A 21,274-nucleotide genomic window follows, 5' to 3' on the forward strand; every position below is an offset into this window, starting at 1 on the left:
TTCACGTCCCAGGGGTTTGAGAACAAAGAGGCTGGGAGATTGAGTCAGCGTAATACAGAGAAGACATGATTTTTGATGGTGACAGGTAAACGGGGTTGTGAGTCATCATGGGATTAGCCCTGGTTCTCTTGTGAAAGAAGATGGGTTCGAAGTGAATGGTATGGGGTCCCCAGGCAGCATTTTCCACCTGTGCCCCCCAGTGGGGTGAGCCAGAGCCTCTTCTCGAGGTGTGCCCTCTTTGGCAGATGGGAACAAGAGATGATGGAGGCCTCTCTGCTTCCTTGGAGGCATGTGGCATTCTCACCTAGAGCACAGGGCGCTGCCTGGTCTCTTCTCTCTTGCACTGTGCAGTCTTGGAGTCTTTGTGGACTAAGCAACTCAAGCTAATCCTTATACAACCTCTTACTCTGAGCATTAGGCCCCGTCATCAGATTCTAGGCCTGAAGTTCGGCTACTGGCTCTTTCCTTCCGGTAAGGGATTGTAGAGTGGTGGAAAGGACATTGGTTTGTTGATCTAGAGATTCCTTATTGACCCAGCTCCTGCACTGATCTATTTCTCCATGTGATCCTGAACAAGCCCTCACCCTCTCAGACTCTAGCCCCTGAATTTCAGACAAGGAGAGTAGGTCAGATACCCTTAATATTTTTTCATTAAATACCTCTGATTTTATAAACAGATAGTGCCCAAATGGCGGGGAAAGAGCAAAGAAAATAGACAAATCAAGAAAGAAGAAATCTGATTGGCAAATAAACGTAAGCAATTCTTAACCTCACCAGTAATCCAAGAAATGCAAATCAAAACAGTGAGATGCCGTTTTACATCGTCCATCAGACGATGGACACATCAGATATTGATGAGGTGGTGGGGAGAAGTGGCCCTTGGGTGCAGCACCAGTGAGAGTGATACGGGAGATAGCAATTATTCAGGGAGATAGTAAGGGCAACCAGAGTCCTCAGCAGAATTTCCCTTTTACAAAAAGCAGCCCCCAAGTAATTTCTAACAAATGCCAGCCTGAAAAATCAAACTGCAGACATAGAAAAGCAAGCTAGTAATTTGCACGGGTGAATACCTGCAGCTGTGCCAATAGGAAAAGGCTTCCTGGGGGCCAGGCATGTTCAACATGGCGGCCCCTTTGTCAACCACGTGGACAGTAAAGAAACAGGCAACATGGTGCTGGCCAGGTAGAGAACCACCTGCATAATAAAAGATTAGGGTGGGGTAGCCGGGTTTTCCACCCTGTGCATACCTAGTCCAGCCAATGTTTCATGTCCTATGTAAATCAGACACTGCGCCCTCAAGCTCATCTATGAAACCCCATGCATTTCGCCATGGAAGCGGCAACCAGTCTTTCTGGGACTCCTCTCTGCTGCTGAGAGCTCTTCTCTTTCTTTTGCCCATTAAACCTCTGCACTTAACCTCACTTCTTGGGTGTCAGCGTCCATGATTTCCTCTGCGTGAGGCAACGAACCTCGGGTATTACCCCAGATGAATGATGACATTTCAAGAGTGCATCCACTTTGAAAACAATTTGGCAGCATCTAGCAAAATTGGAAAACATGGATACCCAGCAATGCAGCAATTTCATTTCTGATAGATATTCCCAAGAAACGCATGTGCGAGAAGACAGATACACGATTACAGCGTATTTAGTAGTGGGGGAAAATTAGAAATAGCCCATATTGTCCTTTTTTGGAAAATGGAATAAGGTGTAACACAGTCTTACTATAGGATACAATATAGCAACGAAAAGAAATGAACTAGAACTATATGGGGGTTTTTGTTTGTTTTTCAGATGGGCTCGCCCTATACCCAGGCTGAAGTGCAGTGGCACGATCTCGGCTCACTGCAACCTCCACCTCCCAGGTTCCATCAGTTCTCCTGCCTCAGCCTCCTGAATAGCTCGAATTACAGGCATGGGCCACCAAGCCCGACTAATTTTTGTATTATTAGTAGAGACGGGGTTTCACTTTCTTGGCCAGGCTGGTCTTGAGCTCCTGATCTCAGGTGATCCTCCCGCCTTGGCCTCCCAAAGTGCTGGGATTACAGGCATGAGCCACCGCGCCTGGCTAGAACTATATGTTTTGATTTGGGTTAATCTTACAAGCAATGTTGAATGAACTCAGAATGCAGAGTAATGCAGTGTGGAATATTTATGTAAATATTTTTTAAACCATGTAATATATATTGACTGTGACTGCCTATATATTTATGTAAAAGCATAAAAATGGACTGGACTGATGCCTCGAAATTATGAAAGTGATTACAATGGGAATTGGGGGCAGTGGTCAGGAATTGGGATAAGATTTGGCTTGACAGACTTCATCTAGAAGGTGTTATTTAATGTTAAAGGCAAGAAGCAAACAACAAAATGTTAATGATGGCTAATTCTGAGTGATGGGATCTTGGTATTTTTTATATAGTTTGTATCTGTTTTTTTTTAAATCTCAAATAACTTAAAGGTCAGGAATTATATATATCTAAAGCCTAAATCGATGTTTGGTGTTTTAAAATTATTCCCTTGTTGGTTGAATTTCATGGAAGTTGGTGTGCGGGAAGTTGTGTCATTGATTGGAGTAGAATGCGTAAGGACATTTAGCCCTGTGGCTGGCCCACTCTACTCAGCAGTATTGGCTCCTTCTTAGCCCAGTGTCCCCTAAGAAGCACCTGGGGACAGGAAAGATAGAGACAAGAACAAAGACCAGGCAAAATGGTGTATCTGTAGGGTTTGTTGTTGTTGTTGTTTTGTTTGTTTGTTTTTTCCAGTTTCAGCTTTCATTTTAGATTCAGGTTTGTTACAGAGGTGTATAGTGTGATGCTGAGGTTTGAGTATGATTGAACCCATCACCCAGGTAATGAGCATTGTACCCATTAGGTAGTTTCTCTTACCTCCTGTGGGATTATTTAAATTGCCTTGTTAAAATTGAATGTTTGGAATCAGCTGTGCTTATTCTCTGTCCTTTCTCTTCTTTTTCCCTAGAGGAGGAAGACAATCTGTCTCTGCTGACCGCATTGCTAGAAGAAAATGAGTCAGCCTTGGATTGTAATTCAGAAGAAAGTAACTTCTTGACCCAGGAAAATGGTGAGCCCGACGCATTTGATGAGCTCTTTGATGCTGACGGCGACGGTGAATCTTATACAGAAGAAGCTGATGATGGAGAAACAGGAAAGACCAAAGATGAAAAGGAAAATTTGGCCACTCTCTTTGGAGACATGGAGGACTTCACAGATGAAGAAGAAGTTCCTGCATCACAGTCAGCTGAACATAGGGTCCTCCCTGCTCCTGCCCCCAGTCGAGAGAAAACAAATGAAGAATTGCAAGGTGCCCTAACTACTTGCTTTCCTTATTTCTTTCAGATAAGTTGGATGAAGACCACCAGTCTGATAGTTGTCATCAAAATAGCTGCTGATTCCAGGGTAGAGATAAATGACTTTGTCAAAAAAGAAAAAAAGAAAGAAAATTATACCAGTTGGTAGATGAAATGTTTAAGGCCAGCATTTCAGCACAAACTACAGACTCTGCCAGCGTTAGCCAGCTGCAATGGATCCTGTACGGAATGCCTCTGAAACTTTTCATGTTTCTTATGGAATAGTAGTACTTTGGTATTTATGTGGAATGTGGAGCCAGAGACAGGGCTGCAAAGCTGCCACGTATCTATTTGAGCATTCCTGAGCAGAAGCTTTGACACATGTTCTTTTCTTATTCCTGGCATCTCATACATCTTTAAGCTATAATAAAATTCAGTGGTTGGCTGTTTCTTCTAATACAGAAGCCAGCATTTATCATATTAATTATGATATCCAATTTATGAAATAAATATAATTTTTTTTTTTTGGACAGAATCTTGCTCTGTTACCCAGGCTGGAGTGCAGTGGTGCAATCTTGGCTCACTGTAGCCTCCACCTCCCAGGCTCCAGTGATCTTCCTGCCACAGCCTCCCTAGTAACTGGGACCATAGGCATGCACCACCATGCCCAGCTAATTTTTGTTTGTTTGTTTGTTTGTTTTTCAGTTTTTGCAGATACAGGATCTCCCTATGTTGCCCATGCTGGTCTCGAACTCCTGGGCTCATGCAATCCTCCTGCCTCAGCCTCCCAAAATGCTGTGCTTACAGGCACGAGCCACCATGCCTGGCCTATAATTATTTCTCAAGTCCTAAAAACTTGTTAACTGTGGATTTGTATCTGATATCTCTTAATAGTACAGATTTATAACTAGCTTGACTATTGGTGCTTCATTACTTTAAATAAAATATGTGTTTCTCTAAGGGACCTCTTTGAAGTACAAAAGTTAATCATGAGCTTTGGGTATGCGATTTTATCGTGGGTCTCAAGGTGTTGGGACAGGGAGTGGATAACAAAAATATTGCCAGCTTTTTTGTCATGTAGAATGTTTCCTCCTGCCTGGTTCTTAACATATTTTCATTTCCTAGAGGAATTAAGGAATTTGCAAGAGCAAATGAAGTCCTTACAAGAACAGCTAAAACTAACAACAATTAAACAGACAGCAAGCCCAGCCCGTCTGCAAAAATCCCCTGGTAAGAAGACTGTCATTCTGGCAATCGTGTGCATTTCTGTCATTAAGAAATTATCACATTATTTCTACATCCAACTCCTGTTCAAACAGCCCTTTGAACCTCTTTCTGAATGGGTTTTTACTCACTTATTTTACTTTTAATGAAGTAGAGAAGTCTCCACGGCCGCCTCTTAAGGAGAAGAGAGTTCAGGGAATTCAGGAGTCACCATGCTTTTCTGCGGAGCTTGATGTCCCTGCGCTACCAAGAACCAAGCGGGTGGCTCGGACACCAAAGGCTTCACCTCCAGGTGTGGTACTTGAGGCCTCAATATCTTGGCACTGTTGTTTGTGTTCGTGTGTGTGTGGGTGTCTGTGTCTTTTGGTCTGTCTTATCTCCCCATTGAGAAAGAAAGTCAGTTTCTTGGGAATGGGAGCCACGTGATCTGTTTTGTGTTCTTCCTCTAGATCTCAAAGTGCCTAGAAAATCCTTAGGGCCAAGGCACGGGGCGGGAGGATTGCTTGATCCTAGGAGCCTGAGACCAGCCTGGGCTGTATAGCAAGACCCTATCTCTACAGTAAATGTAAACAAATTAGCCAGGTGTGGTGCTTGCCTGTAGTCTCAGCTACCTGAGAGGCTGAGGTGGGAGGATCATTTGAGCTCAGGAGGTTGAGGCTAGAGTGAGCTGTCATCACGCCACTGCACTCCATCCTCTTCCACAGAGTAAGACCCTGTGTGAAAAAAAGAAAATCCTTAGGTACAGAGTAGCTATTTACAAAGTACTTAACAGGTTGAATTTTTTTGTTATTTCTGTAGTCTCATAGTTTTACCAGGATTGTCATAAGGAAAGCCACTGGTCAGGTTCTCATTCTTTAGGCTTGTGAAGTTATTTCCTTAGAAAATGGTCAAGTTGGCTGGGTGCGGTGGCTCAAGCCTGTAATCCCAGCACTTTGGGAGGCCGAGGCAGGTGGATCACGAGGTCAGGAGATCGAGACTATCCTGGCTAATATGGTGAAACCCCGTCTCTACTAAAAATACAAAAAACTAGCAGGGCGTGGTGGCGGGCGCCTGTAGTCCCAGCTACTTGGGAGGCTGAGGCAGGAGAGGAGAATGGCGTAAACCCGGGAGGTGGAGCTTGCAGTGAGCCGAGATCACGCCACTGCACTCCAGCCTGGGAGACACAGCGAGACTCCATCTCAAAAAAAAAAAAGAAAATGGTCAAGTTTTATTTGAAGCCAGGTTGTATTAAACCAAAAGGGCTGTTCTTTAGAAATGACTTCTTTGCCAGGAGTATAGGATGGTGTTCAAATACAGTCCTATTTCAGCACACACATGTATATGCACAAAGCAACAATGAAAAGGATTTCTGCACTATGTATTGGTTTTCTTGTATTGCCAGGAGACATAAGACAAGGTGGTCCTGATAGAACATGGGTTGGAGGACACAGCGTTTCATTGGCTACATGTGTTTGGAAAGGCCCCTTTGAGTAGCATGGGTCTGTGCCACAGTAGTAGAGAACTACTTTCGCCTGAGTGTTCATATTAATCTGACAGCAAGTTATATATTCACATATCCATTCAGGAGTAGCATCCATCCCCTCAGGACCTTTGGCATTACTAAGGTGTTGCATTACGTAATGTCCGAAGTTTGGTTTTGAGGGTGGGGAATGGGCCTGGCCTCTAGGTTCTAAAGTTCTAGGGTCACCCTGGCCCCTAGTGGGAGAGCAGGGATCCAAAGTCCCTTTGAGAGCAAACAACAATCTTACGAAAGAGTGATATTAAGAAAAATACCCCAGTGTCTGACCTTCCGGAGAATTATCAAACACTTCTGAAATATGAAAAGTAACTCCATCAGGGATATTTAATGAAGCAATAGTGAATAGAATACCAGACCCCTAACTCTCCTTGGCCCCAGAAATAAAATGGAATGGAATGAAATGAAACAAGAAAGAAGAAAAGGGGAGCTAGCTTTGGAATTTTTATTATTTATTTATTTTTAATTTTTGAGACAGAATCTCACTGTGTCACCCAGGTTGGAGTGCAGTGGCATGATCTGGGCTCACTACAACCTCCACCTCCTGGATTCAAGCAATTCTTCTGCCTCAGCCTCCCGAGTAGCACATGCCACCACAGCCAGCTAATTTTGTATTTTTAGTAGAGACAGGGTTTCATCATGATGGCCAGGCTGGTCTTGAACTCTTGACCTGAAGTGATCTGCCCTCCTTAGCTTCCCAAAGTGCCGGGATTACAGGTGTGAGCCACCACGTCTGGCCTGGATTTTCTTAAAGCACAATTTGAACTGTACACAGATCTCCACTAATAACTCATTCAGAAGGAGGTCTTTTCCTCCCTTTGAGAATCTGCCCCAGTGCTCTGTATTTTGATGAATACTCAGTAAACATCATTGCATAGAGAAACAGTATTTTAGAGTGGCACTGTCTAGGACAGCAGCCACTAGCCACATGTAGATATTTAAGTTTAAATTAGATTAAATGTAATTAGAAATGTATTTCCTTAAAAGCATGGGGTCACATTTAAGTGACTGATGGCCACCTGTGTCTGGTAGCTACCACTGTATTGGACAGCACCAATGTAGAACGTTGTTATCAGAGAAAGTGCTGTCGACTGTAAGGCCAAGAAATGGTATTGTAGGCATGCTTTGCTCTCAGGATTTGATTATCGCATGTGTTGCTTTAAAAAAGGAACAATCCTGGCCAGGTGCGGTGGCTCACGCCTGTAATCCCAGCACTTTGTGAGGCCAAGGCGGGCGGATCACCTGAGGTCGGGAATTCGAGACCAGCATGACCAACAAGGAGAAACCCTGTTGCTACTAAAAATGCAGAATTAGCTGGGCATGGTGGCGCATGCCTGTAATCCCAGCTACTTGGGAGGCTGAGGCAGGAGAATCGCTTAAACCCGGGAGGCGGAGGTTGTGGTGAGCCGAGATCGTGCCACTGCATTCCAGCCTGGGCAACAAGAGTGAAACTCCATCTCAAAAAAAAAAGAACAATTCAGCCTGTGCTCATGTGCAGTGGCTCACGCTTATAATCCCGGCACTTTGGGAGGTCTAGGTAGATTGCTTGGGCTCAGGAGTTCAAGACCAGCCTGGGCAACATGGTAAAACCCGTCTCTACAAAAAATACAAAAACTAGCCGGACATGGTGGTACATACCTGTGGTCCCATCTACTCAGAAATCGCTTAAACCCAGGAGATGGAGGTTGCAGTGATCCCAGATCACGCCACTGCACTCCTGCCTGGGTGACACAGTGAGTGCCTGTCTCAAAGGAACAAATCTATAAAAATAAATTTTGTGATTATCTGTGTGGTTGCCTTTTCATTAATTGTGTTAATTTTCTAGAGCCCAAAAGCTCATCTTCGAGGATGACAAGTGCACCCTCCCAACCACTCCAGACTATTTCTCAGAACAAACCTAGTGGGATAACTAGAGGTCAAATGGTGGGGACCCCAGGAAGCTCTGGGGAAGCGGCTCAACCCATCTGTGTGGAAGCCTTCTCCGGCCTGCGGCTCAGGTCAGTAGCTATGCCATCTATTCATATGTGCCACTGCATAGCTTTTTGTGCCTCTCGGTGTCTTTTAGAAGTACTGTGTTTGTACATCAGGATCCACAAAACCCCAGCAGCTTTTGGACTATACAAAACACCACCGTAAGACTAGCAGTAGCCCTGGGTTTAAGTACAGTTGCATATAAAATGTTTAAGAAAGACTTTTTCTTGTGTATATAATCAACAAAGAATATGTATCTATAAAAAGAAATGGACAAATGGTAGTATATTTAATCAGAAATTGACAGATGGAAACAGACTTTTAAAATTTTTCTCCATCTCTTTTGAGGTATAATTTAGACTATTTTTAAATACACAGAGAGTTTAACCAGGATGATATTTATGCAATTGAGCAATTACTGGATTGCTTTGGCTCTTCTGGGTCTTTTGTGGTTCCGTATAAATTTTAGGATCATTTTTTCTGTTTCTATTGATTCTTATAATTGATGTTAAGAAAAATAGCTATGCCATTTTTCTTTTTTAACTTTTTTTTTTTTTTTTTTGAGACAAAGTCTCGCTCTTGTCCCCCAGGCTGGAGTGCAGTGGTGCGATCTCAGCTCACTGCAACCACCGCCTCCCGGGTTCAAGCAATTCTCCTGCCTTGGCCCCCCCAAGTAACTGGGATTACAGGTGCCTGCCACCATGCCTGGCTAATTTTTTTTTGTATTTTTAGTTGAGATGGGGTTTCACCATGTTGACCCGGCTGGTCTAGAACTCCAGACCTCGGGTGATCCACCTGCCTCGGCCTCCCAAATTGCTGGGATTACAGGCGTGATGCCCAGCTGCCGTTTTTCTTTCTAATAGCCTTTTTAAGGCAAATTTATATTCTTTGCATCTGTTATGGGGAGAAATTTAAGATAGCCTGTTAAAATAGGAATATATTCCAAGCTCAGTTCAATTAAAAACTATATTCAAATCCTGGACTTTTATGGCTTTTTACTTTATTTTTATTTTTTTAATTATCTATACTCCGTGTCACTACTCCATTGCATCTCCATCATTACATCTGGATAATCCCGGAGCAGAACAGTAATCTTTACTGCGTGACTGGATTGCTTTTCGCACAGTCCATTTGAGGAACTAAGTGAAACCCTCTAAAACTCTTAAACTTTGTCAGTCTAAACATCAGCCAACAACTAAAACTGCTAAGCTCTTAAAGTATATATTATTAGGCAGAGAAGAACAAGTGTTGCCAACATACAATAAACGTGTATTATAAGGCTGGGTGTGGTAGCTGACACCTGCAATCCTAACACTTTGGGAGGCCAGGGCAGGAGGATTGCTTGAAGTCAGAAGCTCGAGACTAGCTGGTGCAACACAGTGAGACTTCATCTCTACAAAAAGTAAATTAGCTGGACGCAGTGGCATGCACCTGTAGTCCTAGCTACTTGTGGGGTAGGGGGAGTGCTGAGGCAGGAAGATCACGTGAGCCCAGGAGTTCAAGACTGCAGTGAGCTATGATCATACCACTGCACTCCAGCCTGGGCAACACAGCAAGACCCTGTTTCTACAAACAAAAAAGAAGTGTCTTGTAAAGACTTGGTATTCTCCAAAACTGAAGAATGTATTTATGTCTTAATTACATCTGAGACACAGTCTGAGAAATAGAATACAGCAGTAGAAGCTGTGGTTTTCATTGACGGGGCAGCAGAGTTCCTTCTCAAGGTAGAGAATTGCCCCTCCCTGAGATGCTACTGCCTGCCCCAGCCATGGCCCACTTGAAGCGCCGCACGGGTACTGAACCATGTTGCTGCTGGTGGGCGTTTATTGCACATGTGAATCAAAATTGAGATAAAAGAGACTTAAACTACTCAGCAAAAGCTTCTGAGTGGCTTTTAAATTTAAGGGATTACAGAATTGTTTGAGTCTCTTTGTCATTGTTATACATGAACCTCAGGCCCTAAAAATACTCTAAAGGACATATTCATAGAAATTCCCCGACACAGGTTGAGGATCCCTTATCCAAAATGCTTGGGACCAGAACTGTTTTGGATTTTGGATTCTGGAATATTTACATTATATAGAATTGCTGGTTAAGAATCCCAAATCTAAAATCCAAAATCCGAAATGCTACAGTGTTTCCTTTGAGTGTCATGTTTGTGCTTAGAAAGTTTTAGATTTTGGAGCCTTTTTGTTTGTTTGTTTGTTTGTTTTTGTAATCTATTAACTCACTGTTATGGAAAAAACCCTGGGCTGTATAGAAGAACCTTTACCTAGCTGGGCATGGTGACTCACATCTGTATTCCCAGCACTTTGGGAGGCTGAAGGGGGTAGATTGCTTGAGCTCAGGAGCTTGAGACCAGCCTGGGCAACAGGGCAAAACCCCATCTCTACAGAAACAAAATTTAGCCTGGTGTGGTGACATGCGCCTCTAGTTCCAGCTGCTTGGGAGGCTGAGTGGGGAGGTCCAGGCTGCAGTGGGCCAAGATTGTGCTACTGCACTCCATCCTGGACAACAGAGCAAGACCCTATCTAAAAAAAAAAAAGGTTTCCTCAAAACTGGGAAGGATCCAAAAGTGAAAGAATGACTCAGACTTACATGTAAGGCACTCCTGGATGGCAGCAAGATTGTTTGGGAGATCTGCTCGTTTGTCTATTTTTGCTTTGGTTACCTGTGCTTATGAGTTACTACTCAACAAATCTTAGCCAAGACCAATGTCCTAGAGAGTTTCCCCAATGTTTTATTTTAGTAATCTCATAGTTTCAAGACTTAGATTTAAGTCTTTAATCTTTTTCGAGACAGTCTCGCTCTGTTGCCCTGGCTGGAGTACAGTGTCGTGATCTCAGCTCACTGCAACCTCTGCCTCCCGAGTAGCTCGGACTACAAGCACACACCACAATGCCTGGCTAATTTTTGGATTTTTAGCAGAAACTGCCATGCTAGCCAGCCTGGGTCTCAAACTCCTGACCTCAGGTGATCCACCTGCCTCGGCCTTCCAAAGTGCTGGGATTACAGGCATGAGCCACCGTGCCCAGCCTCTTGAATACATTTTGATTTGATTTTTGTATATGGCAAGAGATAGAAGTCTAGTTTCATTCTCCTGCATATGGATATCCAGTTTTCACCGCACCATTTATTGAAGAGACTGTCCTTTCCCCAGTGTATGTTCTTTGCATCTTTGTTGAAAATGAGTTCATTGCAGATTTATGGATTCATTTCTGGGTTCTCTGTGCCAGTACCATGCTGCTTTGGTTACTATAGCTTTAGTATAATTTGAAGTCAGGTAATGTGATTCCTCCAGTTTTGTTCTTTTTGCTCAGGATTGCTTTGGCTATTTGGAGTCTTTTGTGCTTCCATATACCTTTAGGACTGTTTTTTCTATTTATGTGAAGACTGTCATTGGACCTTTGATGGGGATTGCATTGACGCTCTAGATTGCTTTGGATAGTATGGACATTTGAACAACCTTGATTGTTTCAATCCATGAACATGGGCTATTTTTCCGTATTTGGATCCTCTTTAAGGATTCCATATTCCATATTTGGATCCATATTTGGATCTTCTTTAATTTCTTGAATCAATGTTTTTTAGTTTTTATTGTAGAGATCTTTCACTTCTTTGGTTAAGTGTGTTCCTAGGTGTTTCATTTGGAGCAGTTGTAAATGGGATTACTTTCTTGATTTCTTTTTCAGATTGTTGATTGTTGGCATATAGAAATGCTACTGATTTTTGAATATCGATTTTGTATCCTGCAACTTTATTGAATTTGTTTATCAGTGCTAATAGTATTTTGGTGGAGTCTTTAGGTTTTTCCAAATATAAGATCCTATCATCTGCAAACAGGGATAATTTGACTTCTTTTCTAATTCAGACGCCCTTTATTCCATTCTCATCTAATTGCTCTAGTTAAGACTCCTCTAAGCTGTTTGCCTACTGTGTATGTGTGATGAGACTTTTTTCTTGGTGTGTTCCCAGATATGCTCCAGAATGGTTGGGTTCTCAGGGACATCTGCTTTTCGGCTGGGCACCACGGCTGTGGCCCACTACCTGGCCTTCAGGGTTCAGGCAGCTGACATACACCCTTAAGTAACTTGGGGTGAGCAGGGAACTTACCACACCACAATCACAGAAATCAGACAAAGGAAAGAATTTTTCCACTGAAGTCAATGTTTTGCTTCCTGAATATTCTTCATTGTTCAAACTTAGCTCTGGGACTTTCTGTTCCAGAAGACTCATGAAATAGTGAAGAAGCATGTTTTTCTCTGAGTATCTTTTCTCATCTGCAAATATGTAATGCAATCAAAGATGAAACAAATGGGAATAACCCTAAGTTTTTTGACCAGTCATTAGGAACAAGAATATGTTAATTGAAGCTACATTCAAAAGCCTTTACTATATGTCAAAATGTTGTCTTTTAAAAAAATTCAGTTAGAATAGTAGAACCTGCGAAATTCTTGCATAATTGATGAAATTTAGATGTCTTATTTATGAATATCAATTCATGGTTTTGTAATGAAGTAAAAAAGGATTGATTTCAGAAGAATATTAAAATTTACATAATTTAAGAGCTTAAAGGATTTGTTATCTTTCTTGTATTCTATATAAGCCCTAGATCTATATCCAAAGAAAGGCAAACCTAGCTTTAAAAATTATCTTAGAGGCTAGGCGTGGTGGCTTACACCTGTAATCCCCACACTTTGGGAGACCAAGGCGAGCAGATCGTTTGAGGCCAGGAGTTTGAGACCAGCCTGGCCAACATGACAAAACCCCATCTCTACTAAAAATACAAACATTAGTCAGGTGTGATGGCGGGTGCCTGTAGTCCCAGCTACTCAGGAGGCTAAGGCAGGAGAATCGCTTGAACCCGGGAGGTGGAGGCTGCAGTGAGCCGAAATTGTACCACTGCAATTTCACAGCCAAAATTGCGCCTATATGTATATATATATATTTATTTATTTGCTGAAAAAATGGATGCCTTGGTCATACTATATTACTAAGCTTCCCAAGAACAGGTACTGTAGAGGTTTCTGACCATCACACTCCCTTACCACCTGCTAAGATGACAGGTAATTTTTTTATTAGAATCATAATTACTAATCATTAGTTTCTTAACCCAGGCGACCTCGAGTATCCTCCACAGAAATGAACAAGAAAATGACCGGCCGAAAACTGATCAGACTGTCTCAGATCAAGGAAAAGATGGCCAGAGAGAAGCTGGAAGAAATAGACTGGGTGACATTTGGGGTTATATTAAAGAAGGTTACGCCACAGAGTGGAAACAATGTGAGCCATTGTATTGATTTCTTAGCTGTTTTACTGCAAACTAACAGTGGGAACTTGATGTCCTGAATTTGTTAACTGGAACCTGTTGGTGTTTCATTTAGAAATAAGTATAGTAAGTTCCAGAACCGCCACACATCATTGAGTTGGTATCCAGCGGGTATATGCAAAGGATGCTCTATTTAAATAAGACCTGGTGGTACAGGTTTCTTGGGCTTTCCGTTGTCCAAATCATTCTTACTGCATTTCACCTGTCATTGTTTTTGGTGACACATGTGGTTGTCCCTGTGACACTGTAATCTCTCCCATGGAGGAGAGGGACAAGTAACCAGAGAGGCTGAGTTCACAGATTCTTTGGAGGTCCCTTTAGATGTAAGACGTCAACCACAGAAGTGCTGAAATTGCTGGCCTGTGTCAGTGTTGTATGATATATTTAATTTGATCGTTATCACCAAAGATCTAACAAGTTTCAAAATCACTTTTGACTGAGTCATAAATGGGAAAGTTATTCTGTGACCTGGCAAGTCAGATAGCCTGGCTTCTAAGCCTGTGCCCTTAACTAGCGACGTTACCTTAGGTTGGCCATTAATCTTTCTTTAGCAGCTTCCATCTCCTTATCTATAAAAATGAAGGAATTGGCTTTGGTTAGATTGAAAATCTCCCCTGTCTCTAAAATACTATGATTGTTCATGCTCAATCATGATGTTATTCTCTAATTTAGATCTTGGCCAATCTTTGGTTTTTTGTGAGAGCTGACATCGAGTTGAATTTTAAGAGTACCTGGTCCTAAGCCATTATCCTCAGCAAACTAACGGAGGAACAGAAAACTGAACATTGCACGTTCTCATTTATAAGTGGGAGCTGAACAATGAGATCACATGGACACAAGGAGGGGAACAACACACACTGGGGCCTGTTGGGGGAGGGCAGGGAAGGGGAGAGCATTAGGGAAAAGAGCTAATGCACGCCGGGCTTCATACCTAGGTGGTGGGTTGACAGGTGCAGCAAACCACCATGGCACACGTTTACCTATGTAACAAACCTGCACATCCTGCACATGTACCCTGGAACTTAAAAAAATTTAAAAAAATTAAAGATTACCCGGTCCTACACTAGCCCTATTGCTATTAAGGTAAATGTGGACAGGTCTGGTTTCCCTTTGATGAAATTCTTAGTTACTTCATAAGTGGCTGTATTTACATGATAATAATAGACACAAGAATTTATTTATTTATTTATTATTATACTTTAAGTTCTAGGGTACATGTGCATAACATGCAGGTTTGTTACATATATATACTTGTGCCATGTTGATGTGCTGCACCCATCAACTCATCATTTACATCAGGTATAACTCCCAATGCAATCCCTCCCCCCTCCCCTCTCCCCACAATAGGCCCCAGTGTGTGATGTTCCCCTTCCCGAGTCCAATTGATCTCATCGTTCAGTTCCCACCTATGAGTGAGAACATGCGGTGTTTGATTTTCTGTTTTTGCGATAGTTTGCTGAGAAGGATGGTGTCCAGCTGCATCCATGTCCCTACAAAGGACACAAACTCATCCTTTTTTATGGCTGCATAGTATTCCATGGTATATATGTGCCACATTTTCTTAATCCAGTCTGTCACTGATGGACATATGGGTTGATTCCAAGTCTTTGCTATTGAGACACGAGAATTTACCTGAACTATTCCAAGACAGGCATTGCACAAATCCATGGAAGATGGATTCTAGTGCTCAGAGTCTGGGCAGGAGATTCCATACTGTAGCCCATAACCATACCCAGCCCAGATGCCTCTGTGAGATAGTGCAAGTCAAGATTATTCAAAGTATTCTGGTTTTAAAAACATCTAAAAAAGTGGAGGTTTTTCACGTTATAATCGGTCAGCATTTTGAGCTGTATTTCTTCAGATACTTAGTAATACTTCCGAAACGTTAAGGTTAAACTCAACCAGTTTTCGTGAAATGATGCTTTTGTTTTTCTGGTAAGCTAAGCAAAGATTTAATAGCCTAGAGAGGAAAATTCTTTATTATATTAGTAACAGACTTAGGCCACGCTTGGTGGCTCACGTCTGTAACCCCAATGCTTTGAGAGGATGGGGTGGGAGGATTACTTGAGCCCAGGAATTCATGACAAGCCTGGGCAACATGGTGAGACCTCATCTGTATGAAAAGAAACAAAAAAAAAATTAGCTGGGGCTGGTAGCACGTGCCTGTAGTCCCAGCTGCTGAGGAGGCTGAGGGTGGAGGATCCCTCTGAGCCCAGGAGTTGGAGTGAGCAACGGGACGTGATTGCACCACTGCCTTCCAGCCTGGGTGACAGAGCAAGACCCTGTCTCTAAAAATAATAATCATCGTATAATTAATCAATGATATAGAATAGATTTACTCAATTTACCTAACATTGATTCATATCAGTAAGTTATTAAATGGTAGTGTCATACCTTCCACTGTCCTTTTAATGATGTGCGCGTGTGTCTCTGCATCATTAGAAAGGCAGTGCTATCCCACTCCCTCTGCTTAGACCCAAGATAATTAGAGACTCTGCTAACAAGTTTGCCACCAGCTTGCTTTATTTCAGCTGCATCTCTAACATGAGAAGGGTAATAGAATGCAAAAGCCTAGAGAATGGGTTAATTTACAGTTATCACACATGCTGACGATACATATTCGAGTAACAACAAAACTTGGATTTAATGGATTATATGCATATAGTTTTCCATTGTAAAACTCTTGAACGATAAATGAGCATAACCTACAAGTCAAAAATTATAAAAAAAATTAAAATGACTCTTTGTTCCAGGGAAAAACCTTCAGCATCTGGAAACTGAATGATCTTCGTGACCTGACACAATGCGTGTCCTTGTTCTTATTTGGAGAAGTTCACAAAGCGCTCTGGAAGACGGAGCAGGGGACTGTCATAGGGATCCTCAATGCCAACCCCATGAAGCCCAAGGATGGTTCAGAGGAGGTAAGAGCCTGTTTCTGGGATTTGAGCGATGATTGTCCTCACAAGTTAACTGAGTTTTATCAAAGACGTTTGAGGCTGCACACAGTGGCTCACACCTGTAATCCTAACACTTAGGGAGGCCAAAGCGGGAGGATCACTTGAGCCCAGGAGTTCAAAACCAGCCTAGGCAACACAGTGAGACCCCCATCTCCACAAACATGTAAAAATTCACTGTGAGTGGGCGCACAACTGTAGTTCCAGCTATTCAGGAGGCTGCAGTGGGATGTTGAGGCTCTAGTGAGCCCTGATTGTGCCACTGCATGCCAATCTAGGTAACAAAGTAAGGCCCCATCTCAAAAAAAAAAAGAAAAGAAAAAAGTTTGTATTAGTCTACCTCCAGAAAATAAGTCATGCTTTTATGTGATTGTGTCTCTGTGAATCTGGCTTTTCATGTTTTATTTATTCATTACCCACCAGTATTCTGAATTTCCACCTATTCTAAAATGTTTGTAACAACTACCTTTATTCTGTCTTTTCAAACTAGTTACAAAGTTCCTGGAGGTTTTTTTTTTTTAACTATTATACTCAGATTTCCTTAGATTCATACTTTTTTTTTTTTTTTTTTTTTTTTTTTGAGAGTGAGTCTTGCTCTGTTGCCTAGGCTGGAGTACAGTGATATATTCTTGACTCACTGCAACCTCCATCTCCTGGGTGCGAGTGATACTTCCACCTCTGCCTCCTGAGTAGCTAGAACTACAGGTGTGCACCACCACGCTCTGCTAATTTTTGTGGGGTTTGCGTGTGTGTGTGTGTGTGTGTGTGTGTGTGATGGAGTTTCACTCTTGTTGCCCAGGCTGGAGTGCAATGGAACGATCTTGGCTCACTTCAACCTCCGCCTCCCAGGTTCAAGTGATTCTTCTCCCTCAGCCTCCCAAGTAGCTGGGATTACAGGCATGCACCACCATGCCCAGCTATTTTTTTTTGTATTTTTAGTAGAGTCGAGGTTTCACCATGTTGGCCAGGCTGGTTTCAAACTCCTGACCTCAGATGAGCCACCCACCTTGGCCTCCCAAAGTGCTGGGATTATAGCCATGAGCCACCACGCCCAGCCTATTTTTGTGGTTTTTTTAGGGACAGGGTGTCACTATGTTGCCCAGGCTTGTCTTGAACCCCGGGACTCAAGTGATCCACCTGCCTCAGCCTCCCAAAGTGCTAGGATTACAAGTGTGAGCCACCGTGCGTGGCATGATTCCTTATATAAATTTTTATGGTGGCATCAAGAAAGCAGTGTTTTATAATTGAGGGAATTTTGCTTCATTGACTATGACAACCATAGCTGCAGTTTAAAATCAAAGTGAATTTTCATCTTCTCAAATACTAGAGTTTTGGCACTATCCACTGCTTCTCTAGGAAATCGCAAATCTAGACACAGTGTGAATAGCAGCTGGCAGTTCTCTACTCTGACCCAGCATGGAGCTTTCCTCTATTGTAGTCAGATTATTCTTTTCAAGAGAAGTGAGAAAAATGTTATCTCATTCCTTGCTTTCACCAGAGAATGGCAACAAATCTTCCTCTATTGGTTAGGAATGTGTTTGGCTGCAAATAACAAACAAACTTAAGTACAGTTTCTTTTCAACAATAAACAGTGGGACTTCTTTTTCTTACATATATTTTTTAAAAATCCAGATTTAGACACTATAGCGATTTAAGAGTGACATCTCTGTGAATCTCAGCCTTTCTCTCCTGGTCACAAGATGCCTTTGAAACTCTAGCCATCACTGTGAAGTGGCATACCGTGGAAGGGTGCCAGTTTCTTGGAGAGGAACACCGTACACTCTTTACCAATCCCGTGGGAGAGCTCTAAACACCCTGCCAATTTCTACTATTTCTAGATCTGGTAGGTTCCCAGGTCTGGCTGGAAGCTTTGTACAAACCCAGCTGCCAGTGGTTCAGCACAAACCAAGCTACCCGCAGCTTTGCACAAGCCCGCCTGCGGGAGTATGCGTCCAGGAGACAAAACACTTATACAAGTTGAGTGAAGCACCTTAGGCAGCGAGAGTCCACAGAAGCCTAGGATCTAGGTTGAGCCAGTCCACCAAAGCTTAGGAAAGGCACTCCAGGCAGGCAGAGTCCTGTCTGCTCATGGCGCTCTTCACCCTGCAGCGAAGGGATTGTGAAAGCACCCTGATCCGAGTTTTATAACCTGGAGGCCACTTGGCTTATTGAGCTCAAGTGTTGTAGGAGATCTTCTCATAGGAGGGGTGAGGACAAAGACCGAGCTATTTGGGACAGTCCCTCTTGGTACAGTCTCTCCATGAGGAGAATTGCAAACAAGAAGGGAGAGAGCTGAGTTCAGCGAGGCCTTTCAGGAACTTTTCTCCCTCCAGTCATCTCCATTCAAGGCAAGAAGTGAGGAGGAAGGGGGAACCAGCCTCCTAACTCATTTTATCAGGAAAGCAAAAGCTTCCCTACCAACTCCTGTTTACGTCTGAGCATCTAGAACTTATCACATAACTAATGCTAGCTCTAAGGAGTGCTGGGAAAACAGGAAACAGGATCTATTACCTGAGGCTGAGAACTCGGCCAGCCCAGACAAAATCAGGATTCCATTCGCAAAGATGAAGGGAAGGATGGAAAATGGGAAGAGAACTGAAGGTGCCTTCTGCACCCCTGTTCCTAAAACAGTGATAGAGCACTGGCTTCAGATTCCTTTAGACCAGTGAAACCTCTCTCCTTGTTTCTAAAACTGATAGAGCACTGGCTTCAGATTCCTTTAAACCAGTAAAACCTCTCTCCTTTTTGAGACAGGGCCTCACTCTGTTACCCAGGCTGGAGTGCAGTGGTGCGATCACAGCTCACTGCAGCCTCAACTTCCCAGGCTGTAGTGATCCTCCCACTTCAGCCTCCCAAGTAACTGGGACTACACGCACGCACCACCACGCCTGGCTAATTTTTGTGTTTTTCTGTGGAGACAGGGTTTTGCCACATTGCCTAGGCTAGTCTCAAACTCTTGGCCTCAAGCGATCCGCCCGCCTCGGCCTCCCACAGTGCTAGGATTGTAGGCATGAGCCACTGCGCCCGGCAGTAACCTTCTTAAATCAGCACCACCCATTCTTTTTTCTATTCCTGCTAATAAAAGGCCATAATTTTGTCTGTCTTTAACTCCTGCCCCACCTTTTTCTTATAGGTGTGTTTATCTATTGATCATCCTCAGAAGGTCTTAATTATGGGTGAAGCTCTTGACTTTGGAACCTGTAAAGCCAAGAAGAAGAACGGAGAGCCGTGCACGCAGACTGTGAATTTGGTTGGTTTCAGCCTTGTTAGGATGGTTTCTGCTAAAGAAAAGAACAGTTAGGAATAAACTGTAGGTACTTTAGCTGTGATGACCAGTTTGGAATTGAGTGTCCCACTTAAAGGAAGAGTCAAAATGAAAAAATTTAATGTGTGGTTAATAATTGCCAGTTTAAAAAAGTGAGAGCAGGGGAAGGGTGGGGAGATTTAACCTCTTAGGAAAGTGATCTTTTATCTGACCAAGAGGTTTAAGACAGAATTTTTGTTTGCCTTCAATTCTTATAGTTCCACAGAGCAAACATGATGAAATACAATGAAAATTATATTTTAACCTATATTTTAACTCCATTATACCTTTTCTTAGGGCTTTTAAAAAAAATAATAGCTTCATTTAGGTATAATTCACATACCATACAATTCACCCTTTTAAAGTAAGCAATTCAGGCCAGGTGCGATGGCTCAGGCCTGTAATCTCGGCACTTTGGGAGGCAGAGGTGGACAGATCATCTGAGGTCGGGAGTTCGAGACCAGCCTGGCCAACATAGTGAAACCCCACGTCTACTAAAAATACAAAAATTAGCCAGGCTTGGTGATGGGTGCCTGAAGTCCCAGCTACTTGGGAGGCTGAGGCAAGAGAATCACTTGAACCCAGGAGGCAGAGGTTTCAGTGAGCTGAGATCGCACCATTATACTTCAGCCCTGGGTGATAGAGTGAGATTCTGTCTCAAAAAAAGAATATAAATAAACAATTCAGTAATTTCTAATACATTCACACAGTTGTGCAACCATCACCACTGTGTAAATTCAGAACCCTTTCATTGCCCCGGAAAGAAACCCAGTACCCACTAGCAATCACTCCCAGTCTCCTCTCTCCCAGCCCCTGGTAAGCACTAACCTTACTGTCTCTATGGATTTGCCTCTTCTAGACATTTCATATAATGGAATCACAATATGTGGCCTTTTCTGTCTGGCTTCTTTTGCTTAGCATAATTTTTCTCACAATTGATCTATGCCGTAGCATTTATCAACACTTTATTCCTTTTTGTGGGTAAATAATATTCCATTGTATGGATATACCACATGTTGTTTTATTCTTTCATTGGTTGATAGACACTTGGGTTGTTGCCACATTTAGCTATTATGAATAATGCTGCTAACACACTCACATACAAGTTTTTATGTGGATGTATGTTTTCCTTTCCCTTGGGCATATACCTGGGAGTGGGATTGCTGGGTCAGTATGGTAACTGTCTAGATTTTGGAGGAACTGCCAGACTGGTTTCCCAAGTGGCCCCACGGTTTTACATTCCCACCAGCAATGGATGAACTTTCCAGTTCCTCCCTGTCCTCATCAGCAACTGTTACTGTATTTCTTTTTCGTTATAGACATTGTAGTAGATGTGAAGAGGTACTTCTTAGAGTTCTTTGAAAGGATTAAATGACAGGTTTTGGTTTCAGCTTTTTTTATTCCCTTATTCCTTCCTATTAAATGAATTGGTGGGCAGGAAAGAATAAGGTGGGAGACGATTGGAAAATGCGGTTTCAGAGTGAAGTACCTAACGAATCTCCCCATGAGAACTAGATTCTTAAAAATCCATTGTCTGGACAGGGGCGGTGGCTCATGCCTGTAATCCTGGCACTTTGGGTGGCCGAAGTGGGCAGATCACTTGAGGCCAGGAGTTCAAGACCAGCCTGGCCAACATGGTAAAACCCCGTCTCTAGTAAAAATACAAAAAT

General features: G+C 42.8%; 1 protein-coding gene across 9 annotated transcripts in view; it reads left to right on the forward strand.

The window, feature by feature from the left end:
• MCM10 (minichromosome maintenance 10 replication initiation factor) overlaps positions 1-21,274 on the forward strand; it is a 72,858-nt gene that overhangs the window by 28,459 nt on the left and 23,125 nt on the right. For 5 of the 9 annotated variants that reach the window (XM_065520282.2, XM_015455555.4, XM_015455553.4 and 2 more), the window contains exons 3-9: positions 2,979-3,320; positions 4,432-4,536; positions 4,682-4,822; positions 7,872-8,043; positions 13,135-13,300; positions 16,100-16,267; positions 19,434-19,550. In XM_065520282.2, coding sequence (XP_065376354.1) covers positions 2,979-3,320; positions 4,432-4,536; positions 4,682-4,822; positions 7,872-8,043; positions 13,135-13,300; positions 16,100-16,267; positions 19,434-19,550 — 1,211 coding nt within the window. The remainder of the gene's footprint in view (positions 1-2,978; positions 3,321-4,431; positions 4,537-4,681; positions 4,823-7,871; positions 8,044-13,134; positions 13,301-16,099; positions 16,268-19,433; positions 19,551-21,274) is intronic. The other 4 variants (XM_074001031.1, XM_074001030.1, XM_005564641.5 and 1 more) reach the window with 1 other exon arrangement.

The sequence above is a fragment of the Macaca fascicularis genome, chromosome 9 (genome assembly GCF_037993035.2).
Source record: "Macaca fascicularis isolate 582-1 chromosome 9, T2T-MFA8v1.1".
Lineage (NCBI taxonomy): Eukaryota > Metazoa > Chordata > Mammalia > Primates > Cercopithecidae > Macaca > Macaca fascicularis.